We start from the raw sequence: 17,252 nt of genomic DNA, 5'->3' as shown, positions 1-17,252 counted from the left end.
TCGGCGAGGATTTATCGTCGGTGACTGTAGCGTAGAAATGTCATCGGAACACACTGATCGAATATCAATCTTGTTTCATACGTTCGACGTCGCTCGCCGTGGCTCTTACTACGTCAATAAGTAACAAATTTAAAATATACGCGGAGATGAAATATTTAGCCGATGGACGCGTACCTTTGACAAACCCGTTTTCCCCGCCTCGATCTTCCACAATCTACAAAGTCAACAGGCTCGCCAAACTGTCGAATTACAAACGTAACGCGTTAACGAGAAAATAGCGGAACGCGTTAAACGCAAGGAGAAGGGACGATGGATCCGTAAATCAGGGATAAAACGAATTGTCGTTGGGTCCATCGGACATTTATAGACTCAAATTCGCTTCGCTAAAAGTTTTATTTCGTCCAATCCAGGACAGATAGACTGGTCTGTGTTTCCTCCGTGTGTATGCAACTGGAAGAGTGTGTGTGTCTTCTCTTGTGTATCTCTTCGTGTACGATACGCGTGTGTGTTTCTCGTGTGTGCACGTGTTACACTTCGTTACACGTAGTTGTTTCCTCCTACGTCGCAATTAGTACAATATAATATGTATAGTTTTATTTTCGTCTATCTCGTTAGCATACAAAAGGATACAGGCACACAAATATCAAATATGCATCCGGTACTCGTTATTACTATTGATCAATTATAATTACACTCACAGTGGTATCTTTTATTTATTTATTTTTTTTACCTTTTCATCATTATTATTATTATTATTCCATGTCTCGCAATCACGCGTACATACATCCTTCATATGTAAATTTTCACGCTTTCCGTCGTTCGTTCTTCATTCTCTTACAAGTTACACGCTATATGTTACAATTATATACAAAATGGTCACTTCCCGTGTCTCGACGGGCTTATTTATAATACGTTTACACATATTATGTATAAATTACAATTGCTATATACATTGAGAGATAATGCGGCGCGTTTAATAGTTCCGGGGTGGCGAAAATGTTTCCTGAACCGTCGTCCTGTTAAACCTATGATATAAACCGATCGTCGTTGTTTTCCATCCTCGTACCTGCTCGTCGCGTTCCCTTCTACTCGTTGCGTGCTTGTGTAGCTGCACGTAAGCATCCGACATCCCTCATATTTGCACGATCGATGTCGATACGCGAGGTGGTCGAAGTGAACGCAACAACAGTGTCGCTCTGACGATATTTTATTTAGAGATTGTTTCGACAAACAGGCGCTTATTCAAACGAGACTTCGATAGAGTTATATATTTGAGCAAGAAATGCACCGAGATCGACGCCACAGCTGTTTTATTGCAAACTTACATTGATTTCAGTACATACTGTATTCTCAAGTTATGCTAAATTTCTCTAAACTATAACTTACAATATTATCGTTCCTCTCGTACAACATCTAATTCACAGTAACGAAGACAAAGCGAACGAAACTCACAAACTTTCACATTTTACTTAAACAATTGCGAGTTGGTCGTTACTTGTTCGATTGAATTTTTATTTAAATCCCAGCCCCAAGATTCGAGTACCCCCGTAATTCGCTCAATAAATTCTATAAATTCTACTTTAGTTCTTCAACGACGTGACCTAAGAGAAGTTGAAAAAAACCGGCAAATACGGTATAAAACATTTCACATTTTATATTATCGTCATACGTAACGTAACTATTGACATTTGCTTCCTGCAAAAAGCACAATGTACGCATTTTTTGTTATGTCCGAAATACAAAAAAACTTAAGAACAAAGAGATAATTATCTTGTAAAACGTTTAGAATTATTCGTCGGTTTATCACGCTATCAAAGAATTAACAAGAAACAATAGTCCTCGGCGTTGCTCGCCCCAGCCTCTCGTGTCTGACTACTACGTTTGCATCTACTGAACGTGCCAGCACCATCGACGCATAAATTCTGGCTGATCCCCGAGTCTTCTCTGCCACGACCAACAACTTTCGTCGGGCATCTAACAACACTTTCGTGTGTGTGATGCAGACTCACGTCGAGTCTAACACCCCGAGGCTCGATCAAACGCTTTGACTCGTCCCGTTTTCTTTTTAATCCTCGCCTATTACGAGGCTCGCAAGCGCACGCACTTGTACGTCTTGGAATAAAAGATGGGCCAGTTTTTCCCCTGTTGGCTGTCACTATCGGCGAGCTTCTTCCCGCATTTCTCATGTCGGATCGAAAAAGGGTTGTAACGGCTGATTTATGCACGGGACTTTCTTCGGTTGCCTCGCTGCAGCTCTCCCCCTACAGCCTTCGTGTCTTTTCCGTATCGTAGGTACCGATGCAGAACCGATCGCGTCGTATCTCGAACGATATCGCCGGACCGTGTTTTCGCGTATCGTCGCATCGACGTTCAGACAGCGGGAATAAAAAAGGCTATGGCCTCATAAAGGCCGCGCCACAGGAAACAGAAGTCGCGACGGTATGGTAATCGTTGCATCGGGCGCGTATCGAAAAGTCTCGTAGACTCGACGAGCAGTAGATGGAACGAGGAGGTCGCGAGGAGTCTTGGTCGATGTTAATATCAAACGACAAGGTGCGTTGAAAAGGGCAATGCTCGATCGAAGTTCTTTCATAGGGATTTTTTGTTAGGGAGCGTTCTACTTGCCGAGCTTCTAGATCGTTCTGTCTTCGTCGTTACGAGCTGGACTAACGTGGAAATTGTTCTGCCTACACAGACGTTCTAAGAAAAAGGTTGGCGGTGGATATAGCGATGCAAAAGAAATACATTCTCGATTCGCGTCTTCTTTAGAAAATGGGTATAAATTTAAATAACTGCCGGGTAGTTTAATGATAAACGACTCGACGAAGGGAAAATCCTCGCAACTCACGTCGTTTACGTTATCTCGCGATTATTACGATTTCGAGAAGAACTATCGCTTCCTGAGATGTAAAATCGTGGCGAATATATCCCGTTGAAGATAAAACGGATCTTCCCCCTCCCCGCTGTGAGAGAGTATAGAACGTGTGCGTGTAAAGTTTAATAAAACTCGCGCGAATAAGGCTGTGAGCCACTGAGAGAGAGAGTTGCAGCGACGATTTAGAACGAGCGTGCGATATCTCGACGATCTCGGTGCATACTCGGCGCACCGTTGTCATTGACATGTCGGCAGCATGCAGCTTCGCTGCACAAAGGAACCATAAAGTATCCTAAGAAGTACGCTGCGAGCAGGCACGAAAGTACCGTCCTTCGTCATCTTTATCTTCCTCTTCGTATCCCAAAGAAGAGGGAGTGTGCACCATCTTTAACGATCTCCTTCCATTTTTTTCCGCTCCTTTACACCCTTTCCATCTCTTTTATCTCTTTTTTTTTTCTTACTCTTTATTAGCGAATCTCTAAGAACCTTCGGAATTCTCTCCGACCCCTGACCGGTTATTGATTTAATTCTTCCTTAACGTATAGTCTGCACGTGAACGTCATTCTCCTTTTACCGTCTGTGCACGCTTTAAGATAAATTGACGATTATTGCCAGAAGCGGACTGCCTAGGTACTGGAAGTGCAGGAAGTTCAAGGTACTTAATGCTCGGTGCCGGGGTTATTGCAGAAGTTCGGTGAAAAATTGCGGCGCGCAATAAGGATCTCCGTTTCCTTTCTCTGTCCGAGCTCGCGTAAGGCTGTCAACGGAAGTTTGAAAGCTGAACGCGATACGGAGGAACATCGTGGAACGCGCGATACCGGAACTCGTGTTCACAGCTTCTCGATCGTCGCGATGCCGGATACAAAATGAGAAAGGACCTTGAAGCAACCGTTCTCTCTTCTTTCCTTTCATTCTCGTTCGCTCTTGTCAGTCCGCCGCTGAATTATTGCGATAACATCGAAAACGATAACGCTTGTATGTGATATTCTTTTTCTCTTTGCGATTCGTTTCATTTTCTTCGTTTTTTCTTTTGCTTTTAAATCTTGGATAAAATGAAAGTTAAAAGATAACAACGGTAGAAAGAAAGAACAGAAAACGACGATTATTATTGCGACCAAGTTATTTGCTCAGTGCCCCCCAACTTAAGGCGCTTGAAAGGTGTGTATAGGTAAGAAAGTATACGTGTGTGTGTGCGTGTGTGTGTATGTTGTGTGTGTGTCACGAGGTCCCTAACGGTTATATTTACACTCGAAGCACTCGAAGCTGTCACTCTTACGGTTTACTTTTAACATTCTACGGTGGCGACGATTAAACACTAAATATACATAGGTAAGTTTCCGATCGTTGTTAGATGCTACGCGTGTATCCCTTCGTTCGGCCAGGAACGAGAACGCGGCTTCGGTAAGAAAACTCTTCGTTGAATCTTTCATTAAACGATCTTTGCGTAAACATTGCAACTCCTTTACATCCGATAGAGTATAGAAGTAAAAGGCTCGAAGTATAAATCGAAAATATATTTTGTAAGCGTTCTATACATAGTTGCTTCGAGAATCGTTCACTTAATAAAAGAGAAGTGCGCCGAGATTCGACGAAGAGCTTCCTCGTGGAAGTTAGCGCGAGATCTATCAAATGTGCCTAGAGTCACGTCTCGCGACTGCCTTCGTCTCGTTCTTCTAACTTTTATTAGTATTAGTTTTCTTAACATATCACAATGTGGTTGGTTCTCTCCATGCTCGCGTTAAATCACGTTTATCTATTTACCATTATTTTCTCGCATCGTTTCTTCGCGTTTTTTTTCATCTTTTACGTACACATGTATTTAATTATTGTTGTCTCATCCCTGTATTGTCGATTCCTTACGCCGGTTAATCCCTTGATTTTTATTTTCTCGTTGCATGAAGGCGATGTCGGTAGTGATAGAGAAATAAAGTTGGGCTTATACAATATATATATAATATATATATAATATATCGTTATTATACGCTTAAAATTCGCCGACGCGCCATAATTACGCATTACCTTTGTTGTATTTATATATCTATTTATATATATATATTTATATAATTTTTTTTATCTCTTCCCTCGTATATATCGCACATATACGCGTACGTGTGTATAATACGTATATAAATTAAAGATTCGTTTACGGGGCGTTATATGCTGCGATAATAAATAATACGGCAAAACACATACGAAGGCGCGTACACGTGCCTCTTTGCACGTATTACAGCATAGTCGGGATACTGGATTATTTATCTGACGTCAGTCTTGTGTGAGGCGGGATCGAAGCTCGCTAACGTTCTCCTTTTCCCACAAATCTTTTGTTCACCCCCCTCTCCCGTCCACCCCAAGCCTGTTCTTCCACGTCCCTACCGCTACCGTTTTCCGTTCGATATCATCGCGTCGATCTCCGCACGTTCTCGTCCCCCTATCCTTTTTTAGCTTCGCTCCTGTTCTTACCACGACAATACTTGACGTTCGTTCTATCACGCAGGAATCGTTCATGAATAGCATTCCAAAGCAACAATTAACGGCGATTAATTATCGGTCGTGAGCAGAAATCGCCAAAACCGAATAAATATTTTTACTAGAATAAAAAGACCAAAAATAAAAAAAGAAACCGCTTCTCTGTTTCTTCTTTCTTCGCCTCCGATTGCTTCTTACTTTACCTTTTTTTTTTATTTTTTGTCTTTTTTCACTCTGCCGTTTTATCGTTTGCCTAGCCACGGATCGATAGCGAGCTCGATCTGGTTGCACATGCGCGCCGAACAGACGAAACCATTAAACACGCGATTCCTTCTGGAAATCCGCTCGGTCGCGTAGCAGCGCCGCGCCAAGTCGCGTCCAGTTGCATCGCGCCGGTTCTCTTATCGCGGCCGCGTTTTTCCGCGGCGAAAACACGACCTACGCGAATTACAATTTCGTTCGCGGAACAACGGTTCAACGAAGCTGCTAACGCTCGTGCATTTTATCGGCCCGGAAGAAATGTAGCATCGCGCGGAAAAACGTTCCGAACACGCGAGGCTGTATCAACGAAAAATACGACTCTCTTTACCTCCTCCCTCTTTGCTCTTTTTACTCTCTTCTTTCAGCCGGAACTTCTAAACCCTCTAACTCACTCACGGAGTTTGGAATTTAAGGGAGAAGAGGGTTACAGGATAACTTTTTCGCGCGTGTTCCATCCTGGCCTAGCTTCGCAAAGCTTCGCTGCGGGGAACGAAAGTCTTTTGAACGGAAAGAAAGTTCGGCAACTGCGGCGTGCGAACGCGTTTCCAAATAACGCGGACTCGTAGCGACCCGTGAAATCGAAGCTTCGTTATCCTCGACTATAATAATTCATGAAAACTCGCTGAAGATCGAAGAACGACGCGTGCTACAACGTTTGTTCTTGGTTCGTGGTCGTGTACACACCCTGTTACTCGGTAAAACTGACAGAAAATATAGAGATCGTAGATGGTTGTGCTCGACGCGTCGATTTCACGAATCGCGCTTCTTTTTCATTAGTTTCGACGAGACGAATTTCCAGAGAAGAGTCTCGGCAGCTTGCTGCCGTTTAACTGATATGCCAATTGTAGTTTCAACTCCGGTTACGCGTATCGCCTACCTGCCGGTTGCAAGTAGGTTAAGTCCTCTTAAGCGCGGCACTCGAGGTATTGCGCCTCTACTCTACGGTACGCTCGGAAAGTGCGCGAATGGCAGTGCTCGTGGAGAAAGATTTCGATGAGATCGAGACCGCGGTTCGAGTGGCTGCGTCGAATCATAGACGGCTTTTCGCCTGTTCCAATCTTTTTTTTTTTTTTTAATTGGGCCGTTCGAGAATTCCGACGCGAACAAAAAATGTTCTTCATGCCCCGGTTGCGCTCGAACTCGATCTCTTGTCGTTTCCTCTTCTTCGTCCTCTTCTTCCGCTTCGTTTCGACGCTTCGACAGCGCTCGAATTTTCGCTAGATCTTCAGCATCCATTGTAGATTCTTTTTTTCTTTCGGGGAATTAGACTCGACGATCGAATTTATCAAATAGAAACGAACTGGGCGGTACATCGTTGCAACGTAAGATTCGCGGAGAACAGAGAATCGTGTAAAGTGGAAGATTAAAAATAGGAACGATGGATGATAACCGATCTATGGATGCTGAAGACTTGGATCAAACGGTCGATCTCTCAAGGTGAAGTACGAAATGTTATCGTACCTTGGATCTAGCGGCGTACCGCGTGCATTCCGCAGGATGAAACAGTCCTTACGCATATCTGTGCAAAGAGTGTTCGCGGCGCTTGCTTCCTCTGCGCTCGCGCTCGCAAACTGGTTCCGGGCTCGGAGGATTCGAGTACGTCAGATTACTGGAGCCTCGTGGGGGTGGCGCGCTCATCGGGGGCGGTGGTGGAGGGAAAAAGCTCTGCAAGCACGCCTAATGCAACAGAACGTAAAAAGAATTTAACACGTAGCTTAAGATTTTGTTTGCCTATAGTATTGCCTGTATCGCAATTTCTAGAATTTTGTTTACAAAATATCGAGATATAACACTTTCAATGTTGATCTTTGAGATACGAAAATATAGTAACGTAAACCATAATGAAAGAGTATTTACGTTTCGTAAACTTCCAAGCTAACAAATACGTATAACTAAACATTATAGTATTTACGTGCTTTAAACATTCAATAGAGAATAGGACAAAAGTTTCCAACAGACACATTTTCGATTTTATATTCCACAAGCGATATCTAAAAGAATTTTAACAAATACATAACAAGTGTAAGGGTATAAATATAAGTATTGCAAATAAACGCTATTATGTAGTTATATAATATCAATTAAAATTCTTTGGAACATCATTGTATTCTCTTAATAATAGTCACTTGATTAAACAATTTACAATTACCCAGTGTGAAATGATTAAAAATTCCAAACAAACGTATTCTTTCATTATACATAAATAGAGACACAAATTTGAATTGCGGTGAAGAAGAAGAATTACGGTGTTTCTACAGCAAACATATCGAAAAATCGGAGAAGAGCAGGTGCTTTCATGAGCTTTTTGTTTCAAGTAGATATCTCAATTAGTTGCTGAGATACGAGATTTCAAAGTTTACGGTATAACATGCACCGGAATATGAATGACAACCGAAATTCTTGGAATAGACCTGGCCTACTTCTTTTCCTGGAAATACGTACGTTGAACCACTAGAAAAAAGGCTGACTGCACGTGTGTCACTGACCAACGTGAAGGTGTTCGAGCTTGGGATAGATCAAGAAAAACGTGTGAACGAGATCCCGCTCGTGGAAGCGAGACGGGAATAGAAAATTGTGGTTCTCTCTAAACCACGATATCTCGGCAATGTAAGGTGGTATCGAGATGAAACAAACGGCATTTCAAAGGGTATGATTTCGCGCTGTTGATGTATTGGTTTTGATATTCTATTCGTGCTATGTAATGGCCTATTGTTCGTGGAAGAAATGGTATATTTGATGCTACGGTGCTGATTTAAGCCATTGTCAGTTTATGATCAGAAATGGTCATTGTCGATGGTAAATCAATGACATTTAGTTTAGTGTTATTTTCATAAGTATGAAGTTTCTAAGGTTTCCATTAAGTACTCACCTTTGCGCTACCCCTTGATGAAGACTTGGAGAACACGCTGTCCTGATCGCTGCTTACACTAGGCACAGGCATTGGTACTGCATAATCGTAGGTGGCATCTGTAAATAAAACGATTAAACTTTGAAAAAGTCGAAGATTTCAACATTTTACTATTGGGCAATTTTTTAATTTGAATCTAATCGAATTTTCAAATTTAAATAAGCCGGTCGTTTCAAAATGACAAAATTGCAATATTTAGAAATAGAAAAACTTGAACGGTTGTAAATTTAAACATTGGAATTTTTGGAAAATTAATCTACAAACTTGAATTTGAATTTTTATGATAATTCATCGAAACTATTCCCTGAATTCTTGCAACAAAATGCTTATTAAAATCTCGAATTACATAATTACAAGTATCAAATATCACCCGAACAAGTATCAAAGCGGTTGTGGGGTATCGATTGCACTTACCAGACTGCTCAACGCTGTCGTGGAGGTCCTTGTTGTCTATAACAACAGTGCTATAACCGTAATAAGCGGCATGAGGCGGTTCTCGGTGCTTGTTCTCGTAGAAGGGTTCCTGATACTCGTCCAACCTGACGTCACCTAGTAGACGATCGTTCAAGTCGCGAGGCAGCGTCGTTAGCTTGGTTCCGGCGTATCGATCGTCGAGTTCCTCGACTCGGTACGTCATCAACGACGGATCCTTCTCCGTGGTACCGTACGCGGATTCTGGCGACAGATGTTGATGATTGCTCGACGGAATCGCGTTCTTGGTACCAAGAGGACTGGCAAAATTCTTTCGTTGCCGGTGTCGCATGACGATCAAGAAAATCGCAACGGCAAGCAGGAGGATGACCGCGGTTAAAACACCGATAATCACGGCCATGTAGGTTGGATCTTCCTGCTTCGCTACTGGAACTTCGGCTTGCAGAGGATTGTCGCGGGCTGAGATTCGATCCCTAAGTCTCGGAGCTTCCGTCGTGGGCGGCGATTCAGGAGTGAAATTTCCGTGAGCGATATCTGTAACGCGACAACAATGCTTCCTTCGTGATCTTGAAATACCATTTTGCGACAAATAAAAAATAACGTTTGAATAAAGAATATTCTTGCAGAATTGAACTAATATTATCTGCGAAGTTTTCGGAGTCACGAGGTATTAATGTTAGTAGATTTTAGACGTTTTAGAAGTAAATTTTACAAATTACAAATCATTCGATTATCCTGTTATCTATATACCTGTCCTGTTTGACAAAAGTGTCGTAAAATTGGATAGAAAAGTTCTTAAAACGAGTACAATCTACAACTTGTGTCTATTTAAATGCTAATATTATCGAATTATGCGCAAGAGATCTTAATGTGGCGATTTGAAAGTAGTAAGAATTTATTTGCTGAATTTATACAAGTTTTTTTTCAAACATAATTCGTAGATCTGACGGTAGAAGAATTTTTATGGTGATGGTAATGTTCAACTATGAGATATCGTTATCGTAAATAGTAATTACCAGAGTCGAAAGTGATCTCGCTGATCATGATCCACCGTGAGGCGAAGCTGAACTTCAGTTTAACAAACTTGCCAATGCGATGGTGCAGCTTGATCGAGATGTTCCTCGAATGCTCGAAGATCCTGTCTTCCATGTACGAGTACACGATCGGGTCACCTGTGTAATATCTTCCGCCGACGCTGAACATTATACTGGCCTCCGAGAACACCTGACATGACAGAGAAACATCTTTCTGTTTTTTCGTATTTCTAATTATACAATATAATATAGAAGGGACCATAAAAATTCCCATCTAACAATCTATACACAAGACCACTCCTCGTCATTTAATATGATTATATTTTACGATTACGTGTATACTTTCCATAATAATCGAATAAACGATAAACGGATCTTTTTTTCTTAATATCAAGTTCCTGGAGATTGTTTTCTATTTTTAAATTAAGCAACAAGGTCTAAAAGGAAAGATGAAAGTCCCCATTTAGTAAACTACACGCTATACTAATCTCAGAAAGGAGCAATATGATTGTACTTTACGGCTACGTACTTTCCATAAGAACTGCAATAATAAACGAATCTTCTATCCCGTAATAAAATGTACGAGAACTTATTTCATATTTCACCGGAAGCATCTGAACGAGGCTCGCACAACAGGTATATCCTCGTAAGCCGCGTTACCCGGAAAATATACTCATATATAAAATCGCGGCAAAGGTTGTAGCAGGCAGTAAAATGAAGCTTCTCATTGTGCACGCTAAACATGACGTAGTGGCTAATATTCAACATTAATTATATATATAAATCAGCATCTTAAGCCGAGCAAGCTCTGGAGAACGCTGGCCTGTACGTCGTTCCGGCAAGCTGGATATTAATATATCTCGCGATTCCGCTCGCGCAAATACACACTGGGCTATTTACTACGGACATAACGAGCAACTTTATAGAGGCAACACTCGGTTGACATCGACGACTTCGATAATTGCCAGCCACCCGTGGCTGTGCGTACTCCGCCGGAACGGAGACGCGTGGAATGCTAATTCCACTGCGGGAAAGCGTAAGATAGTTACACGAGAAGAGAATGCCAGCCGGAAACTACGAGTAGGAAGCCCGTGGCAGGCGGGGATCGTGCGAGAAACAGGTAGCGAACAGCGAAAGAGTGGAGAACGGGAAGAGACAGAGAGTGTGAGAGAGAGAGAGAGAAAGAGAGAGAGAGAGAGAGAGGAAGAACAGGGCGAAGACCAGGAGAACGGCGCGAGAGGCTTGGAAATGGAGATTACAAAGCTGAGATTATCTAACTCTCTTAGCCCCGAACGCAACGACGATGCGTATGGATTTTCAAGGGAGCGCACACCGTTGAAGCTTGCCTTGCTAGAGCACCGTCGACGATGACGGAGACCTCAACGATAGTAGGAGTATGAGGAAGCCGAAGAAGACGAACGTGGCGGCCACGAAACCGTGCTCAACCACCACGGACGTATATACGAGAGAATATAGTATTCGAGGAACACGGAAGAACGAAAGGGAGAGAGAGATAAGGAGCGCGAAACTGACGATGCTTTGAAGTGCTGTCTTTCAGAAGACGTGTCCTATCCGCGCGAGCGGGCGCTTGTTAATAGAAGGGGACGTTTAGGGGCGGTTGCTACCATCTCTCATCCCTTACTCGCCCTCATACCTCAAGCCATAGACTGCCGACTTGCCAGACTGTCGGTATTGTATTTGAATACGTGGCGTATCTGCTCTCCGGCTCGTTGCTCGCTAGCATTGTGCGTACGAGAGAGAAAGAACAGAATCCACCTTCAAGCATTCCTGCCGCTAGAGAGTAGAGACCGTTTCTCTTGGTTCTCGACGTTCCCTTCCTGTCTTCCACGAACCATCCTTCCTTCTCGAAGAAGAAGATTCCCCCTTTCGAGCCGATGCAACGTTTCTGCTGTCCTTGCCTCTGCCACCTCTCCGTCATTCCATCTTGCTCGGTAGCGAGTGCACAATCGAGCTTCGAGCCGGGTAATGAGGCGCTCCATTCAAATAAATCTTGATACCAGCAAGGAGAGTGTTTCGAGGCCTATTTTGTCGAGACGAGTATGCCTCAACCGACGTCGACCCGGAAAGCTTCCATTTTCTATCGTTCGCCATTCGCTGGATCGCGCCGGTCATTTTCACGCCAAGAATCCAGTGAAGAGCAGAGGGATTTGCCTTCTTTAATATCTTTATCTCCCATTGATCCTCCAGAAGAGTTTCTTTCCTCTCGCGTTTAGATGGGTACTTAGACCGATTTAGATTCTTCAGCGTATTGTTTGATCAAGGAAAACGATTAAATGTTGGCGTACCAATTGAAAGCTACAGGTAAGAAAACGTAATAAGTCACATTACCCGTCTTTTGTAACAAAACAATTTTAAGTTCCAATATATTGTCAAACGACTCTATATCAAAACTAGTTTTTTATTTTGTCTTGAGATTAAACGTGTGTTCTTATCATCCTCTTGATTACTTGTAGAATATTAATAACGTTAATTACGTAGACTTATGTCGACTATTATTAACGGTGCATCTCTGTTTGATCATACACGTTAGAAACTTTACCTCCTCTACTTTGAACCATACATAAGCACCGAACAGAACAAAAGTAACCATCAATTTAGGTATCTCGTTATTTTACGAAGAAAACAAAGAAACAGGGACGACGACACGAAGAAAGCACTTTAACCTTCTCTGACGCACTCGCTAATACCTTCGTCCCTTCTATCTTGGTTGTTTGTTGTTTTGCAGCCCCTTGGTTGCTCGATTATGGAGCAAAGGCCTTAGCCAGGGTAATGAGGGGCTCCATTGAAATAAATCTTGATACCGGGACGGGGCCATTATATAGAAATTCGTGGCCGGAAGCACGCGGGGCCGGAAAATTTTCCCAGAAACGGGCAACACAGCCGGCGTCGGAACGGCACCAACACCACCATCGCACGTTACTATCGCCAGCGAGCGCCAGCAGAAATTCGGTTGTGGCCAACGCCCATTGTTACCACCCTGTGCAAAATCGCGCGGCTCGTTTCCTCTTTCTCTCCTTTCATCCGCTTCAACCGAAGCCAAGGGCCAACCGTTGTTACGCCTCGTTACCCATCCTACGTCCGACCTTGACTTCAACGCGAAAACTGGATTACATGGCGTACGCCATCATTTCTTTCCCTTTCGTGTTACTCCTCCAGGGCGCGATTTAAAGGCAGGCGTTGGATCTTGGCGCGTATTTCGCCGCGATTGTCTGTCCTGTTTTTCCTCCCCTTATCTCCTGTCTCTCCTATTTTCTCTTTTTTCTCTCTCTTATTCGTAACACGTCTAGCTCAGTCTCTTTGCTCTCCTATTCGACGTCTAGTTTTCATCGCTATATTTTTTCTCTCTCTCACCCTTCTGTATCGTAGGTTTGGTCGCGCGTTGGCGAGTCACCGACCCGGGCCCTTCCAATTTCCTCCCTGTCGTGCTCGTATCTATCCGCCCTCTTCCTCTTTTTTTCACGCGTTTTCGCGGATATTCGGTGAACGATCATAGAGGAAATTTGAAAATAACGCGGCCGGACTTGCGTTCAAAGAGATCGCCGGTAAAGGGATTACGGTGGAAATTCCATCGTCGGACGGGAGTATCGATAACGGGAACGAATCAAAATATTAAAATTTAAAGTAGACGGATCGAGAAGCGGCTTCCTCCTTTTTTTTCATTTTCTCCTCTATTTTCTTTGTTTTATCTTTTAAGGTAAAAGTACAGGCAAATTTATTGTACGTTGCTCGATGAAATAACGAAGATGGAGAATATTACGTGATGAAAGCGCTACCGGTACAGGCTAACAAACGCCGTTGAGCGTGACTTTGACTCTGCAGGTTGTGGATCATAAATACGTGACTGTTCTCCGGGCCAAAAATTTGCCCGAGGGTTCGTTCGTGGGGATCACGACCCGCAAACGTTGGGGAAGGCTCTGGTTTCTCCTACCCGGTTTCCTTTCTGCCTCTTCCTTTTGCTCTACTATCGAAATCACGAGGATGGATCAACCTGTATTGCATTGGTTACCCACCCCGAACTTTTTAACTTCGTCAATAATCGTTTAATTAAAATTGGACTTCGTCTTTCCTTATTCTATCTTATTATATAGTATTCAAAAAAAAAAAAAAAAAGAAAAAGAAGAAAAGGAAATACTGATAATGTTCTATTAATTATGGCAGATATTGTGCACCTTGCACAGGACGCTTCTACTCGACAATTTCTAGTAAATCCATATGTTTATTGACTGTGTCATATTTACCGAAAAAATCAGTTTCCCTGTTCATCTTCGCATAATGATTAAAACACGATTACAGTACTTACTAGATATTTTACGAGAGTTCACTATACGTGTAAGTTAAACATACAAAACATATATTTATGTTTCTAAAAGAAGATTTAAAAGAAGAAAACTTTATAAAATCAGATTTTAGAAAATAAGAAAAAAAGAAACTGAGATTAGAACGGATAAAGAAATAATAACCAAAGAAATATCGAATAAATCTTAATTCCTTTTAAGAAATAAAATTTCCTTAAGAAATAAAATTCAATAATACACTTTGACTAAAGAATTACAAACGACATTTACATTTACATTTACATAACATTACCCTCTAACGAATTCATATCGTTCTCCACAAAAAGCTCATTCAGTATTATCTAAAACTAACTTTACAAAGTTTCACAAAGTTTACCTGTACATCCTTGGTAAACTGATTGTTGCAGAATATGTGCACGGCGGAGAATTCCCTGACGTGGTCAAACTCGAATTTGATCTCGAGAGGATGACCGGACCTGGTGTCGTTTCTCCAACCAACCCATCCCTGACCTCTATCGAAATCGTAATAACTCATCTTGAAGTTATCCGGCCCGATCTTGCCGTCCGTCAGCTGTCCCAGGCCACGTAGAAGCTGGCCGTCCCAGTAACCGTCGTAAGTCGCATCGAAGAACTCCCAGTTGCCACGTTTGTCGCCCTGTGGCATCGAGTACGACACGATCCCATCGTTCCATGGGCAACCGTATAGCTCTACCCGCATGCAAACGGTGCGACGATGATAACTGTACGGCCAGAAGCGAACTTTACTCGCCCACATCGGTGGCTCCAGTTCGTGCTTCGACTCCAGGTAGGTGTTCGTGTTCCCTTTGATCACCTGTGACAAACCATTCATCGATAGGTTAGATACGTTCTGTTTGGAAAGTGTTATTTCTCTTATTATTTGGTAAATTGGAATATTGATTGTTAACGCTAAAGCTAACTGATGATCGAAGTATAAAAATTGCCCTAAAGAAATTAACGTAAACTGTTTATGAAGAAATAATAACGCGTTTATGTACACGCTTTAACAAAAATCGTTCAGATACTCAAAAATGTATAAAAATGGTAATTTTGATCACTCTACTGATCGTAATGTTTCTTTCTGTGTATCAATTGTGTATCTTTATGATCGTGTGTCAATAATTCAGTATTGCTCTTTGCGAACATCCAACTCTTTCATCCTTATCTACTTGCAACTTTCTCTATCATAATTAAATTGTAAGATTTGTAAAGAACATTCTACGGATGTTAATAAAACCATCGAAGGAGACAAATTACAACATAAAAGTATTAATTTCAAAGATATAATAGGAACGTGTCAAGTCTATTTATGCCTCAATCTCTGTCACGAGTCTCGATAATTATTAAAGGAAACGCAATTCACTCGTCAAAATTCTGGCATGGTTAAATTACGCGTGACTGAAAATTTACCGGCTGAAAACTTGGATATATTCGTATCAGAAAGGAAGATCATTATTAACACCTGACATAAAGTCGCTCGAGGGATATCTGTTGAATAATTCATACGGTGCGGCGGGTAGAACCGTACGGAATCCATGGATATACTTGGTGGAATTACGGATTCGGCTCTCGGGGCCGTATCATTAAAATACCATAAACTATCGGCGATCGTATCGATAATGAAGATTCAAATAGTATGCGTATACACCTGTCGGGATCACGACCGCGATGAACCACGGTCACGTAACCGGGCATACGTGAGAATATCATACTCGTGGAGTCGAGTGCCGCTGTCAAGCTCGTAAGTGGAAAATAAGAGGTCCTTTGTTTCGAAGGGACGACCCTCGACGATGCTGCACGAGAAATTCTCGATCCTCTGCTGCGATACAAACGCTTGGGCCTTCCAGCTCGCGCTCCGCCGACAGAATAGAACGTGCGTTGTTCCGTCTGAGAACGCGTGAAACGAGAAATCGCGGCACCCAGGAACGCCCACGACATTTCTACCGACGTTCCCTCGAGCATTTCACCGCTTTCTAAAAGAATTTCCAGGTTTAAGAGATTCTGAAATATCGTCGCTTTGTTAGCTGTTGAATCTTAAAATGGTGAAAAACTTTGCAGCCAGTTTTAGGCTTACTTAGATTTAGATCTTGATAGAAACGAAGAGATTCTAAGATTCATCGGAGAAATAATCGAACGCGAAGCTTTCAATACTCGGCGAATGTATTTCAATATTAAATGAAGAGAAGAAGAAAGGCACTACTCTCCGACTTTATTTCATTCCTTTCATTTGCTTAATTGGTTGTGCTCGAAGAAATCTTCACGATTGTTTCACAACCCACTTCAACTTGTCTTAAAATGTCACTTGCGCTTATAGCAGAGATACTTGAATTCCGAAAATAATTTCAATCTTAACTTTGAAAATTTACCAATCTAATGTCAAACATTCTTCTTACGATTTGATATTTACAATAAAAATCGTAGTGATTGAGATAAGAATTATCTCAACCGCTATAATCTTCTGAATTATAATGAAGCTCTCCCTGAAACTTTAAGTAATTCTACGTTAACTTTCCTTTAAAAATACGATTTTCAACAATTACCAACTAATAAAGCGCAAGCTTTAAGTTCACATAAATTCACACGTTATCTCTGTGCTGCTTCTAACATTTACCAGCTACAATTTCAACAAGCTGAAAGGAAACCGTTCCGTTATCAAGATTTCAATGATCGTCGACGAATATTTTTTATTCGGATTAGATTTCTTTCAGAAGCGTTCCGTTTACGGCCGCATATTTCGGCCCCTTAACGAGCGCGGGCGTGCTCATTAAGCCGCTGTAACGAAGTCGAAACGAAACGTGGTCCGCGGCGCGACGCCAGCCGGAATTTCACGCGTGTCGGCTCATTGTATTTCGTTTCGATGCGCCAAACATCAGCTAGAAAGTCGCGGAGGGAATAACGAGCGCGAATAAAACGGTGTCAGCCACCGGGTCTCCCAATTACCG

The 17,252-nt window shown here is 42.2% G+C and overlaps 1 protein-coding gene across 4 annotated transcripts in view; it reads right to left on the bottom strand.

Annotated features, from left to right (window-relative positions):
* Positions 1 to 379: 379 nt before the first annotated feature.
* Positions 380 to 17,252, bottom strand: part of LOC100745816 (discoidin domain-containing receptor 2-like) — a 141,069-nt gene continuing 124,196 nt past the window's right edge. For all 4 annotated transcript variants that reach the window (XM_024366064.2, XM_012382935.3, XM_012382933.3 and 1 more), the window contains 5 exons: positions 14,669 to 15,124; positions 9,959 to 10,166; positions 8,925 to 9,476; positions 8,472 to 8,569; positions 380 to 7,279 (listed from right to left, as the gene is read on the bottom strand). In XM_024366064.2, coding sequence (XP_024221832.1) covers positions 7,112 to 7,279; positions 8,472 to 8,569; positions 8,925 to 9,476; positions 9,959 to 10,166; positions 14,669 to 15,124 — 1,482 coding nt within the window. In that variant the 3' untranslated portion in view covers positions 380 to 7,111. The remainder of the gene's footprint in view (positions 7,280 to 8,471; positions 8,570 to 8,924; positions 9,477 to 9,958; positions 10,167 to 14,668; positions 15,125 to 17,252) is intronic.

The sequence above is a fragment of the Bombus impatiens genome, unplaced genomic scaffold, assembly GCF_000188095.3.
Source record: "Bombus impatiens unplaced genomic scaffold, BIMP_2.2 scf_0197, whole genome shotgun sequence".
NCBI lineage: Eukaryota > Metazoa > Arthropoda > Insecta > Hymenoptera > Apidae > Bombus > Bombus impatiens.
The sequence above is the reverse complement of the archived record's forward strand: the minus strand, read 5'-3'. Positions and strand labels throughout refer to the sequence as shown.